This window comes from Zychaea mexicana (assembly GCF_025766255.1).
Source record: "Zychaea mexicana strain RSA 1403 chromosome Unknown BDB00scaffold_226, whole genome shotgun sequence".
Taxonomy (NCBI): Eukaryota; Fungi; Mucoromycota; class Mucoromycetes; order Mucorales; family Lichtheimiaceae; genus Zychaea; species Zychaea mexicana.
The window spans coordinates 28,335-35,757 of record NW_026516889.1 but is presented as its reverse complement, the minus strand read 5'-3'; the positions used below and the strand labels follow the sequence as shown (position 1 = coordinate 35,757).

At 40.9% G+C, this 7,423-nt stretch overlaps 2 protein-coding genes across 2 annotated transcripts; one reads left to right on the top strand and one right to left on the bottom strand.

Annotated features, from left to right (window-relative positions):
* Positions 1 to 2,894: 2,894 nt before the first annotated feature.
* Positions 2,895 to 3,855, top strand: BDB00DRAFT_900526 (uncharacterized protein; the record flags this gene model as incomplete). The annotated part of the gene is made up of 2 exons (XM_053128550.1): positions 2,895 to 3,291; positions 3,430 to 3,855. Coding segments are annotated over exons 1-2 (665 nt in total), but the record flags the coding sequence as incomplete, so codon positions are not given.
* Positions 3,856 to 5,828: 1,973 nt separating this feature from the next.
* Positions 5,829 to 6,576, bottom strand: BDB00DRAFT_863298 (uncharacterized protein). The gene is made up of 5 exons (XM_053126120.1): positions 6,554 to 6,576; positions 6,408 to 6,468; positions 6,284 to 6,333; positions 6,041 to 6,197; positions 5,829 to 5,965 (listed from the first exon to the last, which is right to left on the bottom strand). Exons 2-5 carry the CDS (start codon positions 6,417 to 6,419, stop codon positions 5,855 to 5,857), a joined length of 330 nt encoding a protein of 109 aa, XP_052972338.1. The 5' UTR covers positions 6,420 to 6,468; positions 6,554 to 6,576; the 3' UTR covers positions 5,829 to 5,854.
* Positions 6,577 to 7,423: the final 847 nt, after the last annotated feature.

The following is a 7,423-nucleotide window of genomic DNA, read 5'->3' as shown; positions in this document are numbered from 1 at the left end:
GTGAATCTATGCATAATGCATCCCCTTTATTTGTTTCCTGGAAAAGCAAATCACCATTTTAATTTAATGTATTTTCTATCCTTTGACTATTTGAGATATATCAGCAAATGTGTATTATGTTAAAAATGGATACATAGTAACCACTAAGACATATGCGTATCACATAAAACAAAAGCATTATCAGAAAAACTATCGCATTCCATTAATCAATCTGTATTGCAATAAGAACTGAACTTGGAAAAGAAAATACTAAATACTTCATTCCTAACGTGAATATCGCTGCTTCCTTTTTGCGTTTCTTTCACTTTCACATCACCCACATACACCATGTACTCTGACCCAGCTTACACTAGACTTCTTGAAACTATTGGGGATATCCAAAGAAGCTTTTCTGAATACAGACGCAAATCCGAAGAAGATCGTGAGCAACTACGCGATATCATCTATCAAACGCAGGAAGAGCGCTCTGAATTATTAGAAAAGGTCAACTGTATGGCAAAAGAAATGGAAACAATGAAGACCCTCCTGCGTTGCGCTCTTCAACAGAACGCAACTAGTCCTGTTGACCTGTCGCATGTGCCAGCATCACGCTTACCGACCTTTCCTCCTCTCGAGCGTACTACAGAACAGCCAACGTACAACAATAACAAGGGGCAAATCGTCGATATGCAATTTGGCTGGGACATATTCAAATCATTGTTAAAGAAAGCTTTAGGCCCTGGATACAAAGAACAATACTTCAGGTTGATGAAAGCCAGCTGTAAACCACTTGCGGAGCAAGCATCCTTGACGCTGATGAATAAGTACAAGATTAAAAACAAACCGTTGCCTCGTTTTTGGAAGGACGTTAGCACCGACATGCAGCTTATTACTTTACAAGAGTTTGAGCAGGCAGCGCAACCATACCTTCCTCTGGCCATGTGCGTAGACCACTGGGGGGCGCGTCTATTTATCCGAAAGTTCTGGCTGAAGGGTGACGATGACTCCACGGATCGTAAGTAACACACTATCAAAAAAAGCTGGCTGTTTATGTCAACTATAACTTCATTGTCAATAGAGCAAAACCCGGCATCATCATCAGCAACAACAACGACATCATCATCATTATCACCAGAAGTAGAAGCAGCAGTAGCTTCACCATCGCCATCACTATCATCATCGTCGTCATCGTCAGTAGAGGCAGCAGCAGCACCATCATCTTCGTCATCAGTAACAGCAGCAGCAGCAGCACAAGTCGTCACAGGAGATGCTAGCATCATGGTTGGGCAACAGTAAGAATAAAAAAAATCTTGTACTTACATCACATTACACGTTTATAACTCTGTAATTTAATAGAGCTGAGCGTCGTCGTCAACCCTTGCTTCTGTTGCCGGATGTTGCTCATACGGATGATGAGGAAGAACAGCAGCAACCGAGACCAACAGCAAAGAGACAAAGAAGAACAGCATCAGGTAGGCAGTGTATGTATGTACTCTTCAAGTTACCTTAAACGTATTCATAACTTCGTTCTTCGTTCTTAATGATTCTTCATTGAATAGTGGCTCACGATACTGAGAACGAAGGACGGCGCAGACCACGCAAAACTGGCAAGGATAAATAGTTTTGGTGTAAGTATTGTTATCGTGATCTACTTTTGCGTGTTTTCTGCTCGTATCGCTAAAATAAACAATTCCTTTATTAACAAGGTCGTCTATCCGCTAAACTTCTTTTTAATTACGATAAAGTCTGTACTACTACACAATTTTTGTTCCTCTCTTCTTCCGTCATAGTCTTTGCATCGCCATCGTTCTTTTATTATTTATTTCCCTATGAATATTCCCATAACAGATTTTTGTTGTCCTAAAAAAAAGAATAAAACGCTATATCCTATATCTATAAAAAAGCAATTGAATAGTATGTTTGGTCCAATGATAATCGGGAGTTACTTTCTGTCGTTGTACGGCTCGTCCAGTGAGAAGCCTGTTTTTGGAGAAATGCTGTTGTATCTACCCAATGAAACGCTAGTGTTACTCTGTCAGACGTTGAAGGTGTGTGTAAAAACGTACAAAACCAGCACAGTTGTGTGCAATGAGTGTGCAAAAGGATACATATCCTGCACAAAGCTGTGTGCAAAAAATGTCCAAAAAACTACGTAAACGCACATTCTTACACATCGCTCAAATTCCGCACATTTTTGCACAAATCCTGCACACTTTTTTCCTATGGTGCATAATCATAAAGCAAACAGAGCATTCCTTTTATCATAACTATATCTCTTTGTTAAGAAAATGTAAACATGTCTGCTGAGGGATCTGTGCTCGATATAAGTACATTTTTGCATTGCGTTTCTTTAATCGTGCTGCTTTCTGTATTTTATTGAGTGGAAGCATGGGGAAACAAAATAAAACGCCAACATGCAACACGGAATGACGGCACGCAATTCTATTGGCTGAGGACGATCCTGGCTTCGAATCCTGCGTAAAGTTCAGTTCATACAGCCTCAGCCATTTATTAACAAAAGAAGTAAACCCGGGTTCAACGACTTTCCTAAAGATGCTAGAAAATGATATTTAAATAACAAATAAGCAAAACATCAACTTTTCGGTCATTTATTAGAGTTCACTTTTTGCAATCATAAAGGATGCACCATATTGTATACAGTAAATAAAATTATAGGTAATATTTGGGGACGAGAATAGTAATTGTTCGAGGAGTACAGTTGTCCTTGCCACGCTGCCAAAAACAAAAGATACGTATTGTTCTATCAATTGACTGCTAAAGAAGGTTCTCCATACTACACACACAATCAGACTGATATATACCTGTAAAATAGAGGCTTAAGATACTCTTGGCACCCGATAAATGCGCCATTATTGATCACTCCACACCAGTCAATCGACCATCCCACATTCCGTATCTACAACAAACCACGGCGCACCGTCGAACCATTCCAGTATCTGAGTACTCCATTCATCAGTCAGGGTATCGACGTTCAACAGCTTATCAACCCACGCACCACCGAAGCAACTGAGGGAATGGTTCTCCTGCGAAGACTCGGCGTTCACAATATGGCATGGGATTTTGGCTTGCGTTAAGAACCTATCGAGCTTTTATCCAACCAATTCTTGAATACGGCCTTGCAATCACCGCCTTATCAGCCGCCCAACTCAAAAAGATACATCGAGCACAAAACAGCTGTATCAAAATGACTTTCAATCGCAATATCACTACCTCATTTCCTACGATCGTACCTCTGGTGCTGGCCAATCTACCATCTATGCAAACTCTCATCCGAAAAATCCAATTAAATTTGTCACCCGTCTACGCCTCTGCCGGTATCCAGGATGGCTAGAATAATTGAACTCGCTGCTCTGGAGTAAACAAGGCGACGACTATTGGAGAAGAATAACTACCACCGAATCCCTACACCAACGATAGCAAAAACTTAAGACATGACAATCCGCCGAACGACGCGGTGGAATTAGCGATCTCCCAAAAGGGGGATGGAGAAATTGCCCGTCGACGCAGCTCATGCAAAGCCATCCGATGTCTCAAGCCCCTCCAGAAAAGTTGTCCCCATACTCTATCTGGCCGTTTTTCCCAGAAACCGCCGTCCTCTCATCAAATGGAGAATGCACTGGCTACCATCCTATCCACTCAAGGATTGTCGTTGCCGAGCACCGCGTGCGAAACGGGAGCACTACGCCAGCTGCGCATCGCTGACACCACTACTCCAGCAGTTGTACACGACCTTCAGCACTACACCAACAGATCAGGACAACGAGCTACAAATCATCGACCATATCATAAACAAACTACCACGTTCCGATATAGAATTGTCTTGTGGCAAATGGAAATGACCTGGCCGGCATTACTCGCGTGCTGTGGCGTGCGGCGTGAAATCCACAAGTTGAGCCACCCGGACACTGACTACGATACATATGAACCGGCGCCCAAGGAAGCACTAGACCTAGGCAATGTGGCATCATCATCCCCACATCCCTCACTATACTCATAGCGTATATAGACAGCTCTTTCCCCCCCCCGCTCTTACACCTTCACTTCTCTCTTCCTTTCCTTTCCTTTCCTTTCTTATTTTATTTTACTTGTTACCTCTTTTCACCAAACATTTTAATCGGGCTTGACGTCTCTTTAGAAGGGGTGTTTCAGTTAGAACACCACCTCCTACTATGTATTTTTTCTTATCAGTCGCCGCACCGCAAGGAAGCGACAAGAATGCTATAAACGTATCGTCTTTTGCCTTCCAATAAATATATGATGAAGCTTAACCTGTATATCTGTAGAGTAAGATGATTTACTTTGAAAAACACATGTATCACGTCATACAATGGAAAACCTACTTTATTATGAAATGGTACCAATGTTCACTATATGTAAATCGCACCACGTGCAGTAATTTATTATATTCAACAATCTTATATGATAGATATCCGGACTGGTAATGATACAAATGCTTGATTACATGTGCTTGTTCTTTCTGCTAAATTTCAGTATGCTTTTTTGAAAACTCATCCTTGGATTGTTCCTAATTATTACATATACATTATTATCATCTTTAGAAACGTACAGTTAATCATTATAATGAGATATATTAGCATAAAAACGTATTATATTTACTTATTCTTCTTTTAAACTCAATTTGCGACGAACACGAACAAGAGCTTCTTTGTCATTTTGTAGCATTTTTAAAGCCTACAATCAGTATATTTTTAATGAGCGATTTGTATAGATACTGATCATATCAATCTCAATATACCTTGAATTCCGAGACGCGAACCGGGGAATCGAACGAAGGAAGTGACATGTCTTGACTGTTATTTTACTTTCATGCGGATGGTCTTTTTACATGATCGTACAGCTTCTAAAACCATTGTCTCCAAAAATTATTCAATCAGAGCCTATCCTCCTTATTCAAGTCCATTGTAGTAAAATAATACGAGTAACTTACTCGTACATGATTCATCACTTGAAATGCACCGAGCATAGTATCCATGTTGTCAATGCTTGTAGGAATATAAAACGTGCCCACATTACCAATCTGTACATTCCATGATACTTTAAGTCTAGACAAAGGACGTGACAACGATATCCTACAAAACAAACACAAAAAGGTCAGATCCAGTTTTGACGATACGTCGATAGATAGTAACCAAAAATATAAAGCCTAAAGATACCTTCTGATACAATGGCATATAAACCCCAAGTCACTGCAATCAACCATCTCTAACAGACTTGTCTATGCAATCTTATAGACAATTTGCTGCCTTGAACAGATCGTCGCTATTTCCCGCTCGTGGAGGTTTACATTCCATCAGGCAAAGGAGTTGGCTTTTGGCTCCATCACACGTATATACAGTAAAGTCTCCTCGTTTTCCACCTGATTCGGGATTAAATGCTTTCTTTCTATCTTTCGATCCAGCGATTTCGCCATTTGCGCTATATGTTTATTTATGTTAGATCAGATCCTGATCATAAATATAACAATTTATCTTTGACAAACGTGTCTTCGATGATTTTTGATGGATCATATACATTGGAATACGATTTGAACCTTCAATAAATATATATAAATATATAAAATAGGACTTTTAGCCTCTGTTATTAGATACAGGTATCCAGCATCGTTAATGTTTTAACCTACATGTCACGTAAGATGTCCTGATACAGTATGGTTTCTTCTAAATCATCTTCCACTACCCATTTGCTAACCAATATCTTTGCTTCGTCAATATTTCTTCTGGCGGCCTACAGTCAACCCGGATAACGTCAATCCCCGATAGCGTCAACCGATTCGCTGGTACCCTTTCAAATTTAGCACTTAAAGATTTTGCCTATTCTCTACCCCCGGTGGTCGTCAACCCTCGATATGGTCAGCACTTTTGCTGGTATCCTGAGGGTTGACGTTAACGGGGGTAGACTGTACTTTTAAAAAAACATCTACCAAATCCATTTCCGAACTGACCCACTACTTAACAATGGTTAGTCAAACAAAAAATAAGTCTCATGGTTTCTCCGAGAGAGATGATGGGAGTATACCAACCTTTTTGCAATTGAATGGGCGATCATACTGTTCCAAGCCACCACCGACCAAGTAACCATAGGCAACTTTGCGTTTTCGAAGGATTTTTTGAGTATTCTGAACATTCACTTCGGCTGTTTGGGTTGTAAGAGCTACCATCGGTTTCGCTGTCAGAAATCTAAGATAATAATAGAACCAGAAGTTGATAATAGATAATAATAAAAAAGTATATTTGGATATGGACGGGATCACATCTTCACTTACTGGAGCAGCGCATTCTTCCTCTTCAGATTGTTCAGTATTTTGAGAAGAAACTAATTAATTACAGGTTAGTTTCTAACTTTCCAAACAAGTATTCATCATTCATTAAAATAAAGACATATTCTACCAGATGCTTCATCCTCGGGTCGTAGATACAACAGTGGTGATTTTTCGCGAACGTTTGACGGCTAGAAAATATAGTTTGTATCAGTAAATAAAAACATTCATCATTTTAAAAACAATAATGAAATGGTTACATACTGGCCCAAATACCTTGCATGGTATCCGGATCCTCCTTCATGATCTCGAATACTGCCTTGATTCGCTGGGTGTGGGCGTTCACCTCTTGCAGCTTAAAAGCCCTCTCTTGCAAATTAATTCGCTTTTCATCGTGTTCTTGTTGCTAATGTGAAAGCTCTAAGGCTTTCTCCTCAAGGTTCAAGGCACGGTCGTCATCGTCCGAAGCTCGCTTCTTACCCTTGACAGCGGCCTTGGCTTGCTTCTTGCCAATTGGTCGTTCAGGAAAAGTTCCTGACTCAAGAGCTTCATCCTTGCGCGAGGGAACGCGCGGTTGCCACTTTGGTTCCTCCTTCAAAATGGTCCAACATTCCATCTTGTTGAAAACCTTGCCACTGTTACTGGGCGGTTTTCGGCTGTAGTGCTCCTTGGCTCGCTTAATCTATTTCTGTATATTAGTTGCTTTATAATTGGTTACGGATGTGACAAAGGTACTGTACCTTGTCTCGAGATTCTCTCCACTTCTTTCGTCGGCCAAGACTTTCGCATAGCAAGCAGAAAAATACGAGCACTGGGCGGAAATGACGGCGAACCGGTATTTACATTGGCTTGCAGTGCGATTCATAGGCTTGCCGCAATTCTCGGTGAAGAATTGCAACACCTTGTCGTAAAGGGTGTCTTCACCCATGGCACTCCCGTCTCTGGGATTCGTGCTTGCCTGCAAGTAGGCATTCACCAAATGCACGTCATGCTCCGTGATCCAGGATTCTCCACGTTCGCTATTGCTGGTGGGAGGAGCAGTAGCGATGGGGGTGTTAGTTTGGGTAGTAGTGATGGTGTTAGCTGAAGAAGGAACAGTAGAAACGTTTGTGATAGTCATGGTGACGGAAGGTGATAAGGAAAAAA

Bases quoted from the DNA above. Each gene is read 5' to 3' on its own strand.
- BDB00DRAFT_863298 (XM_053126120.1), bottom strand. The intron at 6,198-6,283 runs GTAAGTGAAGAT...TTATTATCTTAG, and splicing joins AGGAAGAATGCGCTGCTCCA to ATTTCTGACAGCGAAACCGA. The intron at 5,966-6,040 runs GTTGGTATACTC...ATTGTTAAGTAG, and splicing joins GCCCATTCAATTGCAAAAAG to TGGGTCAGTTCGGAAATGGA.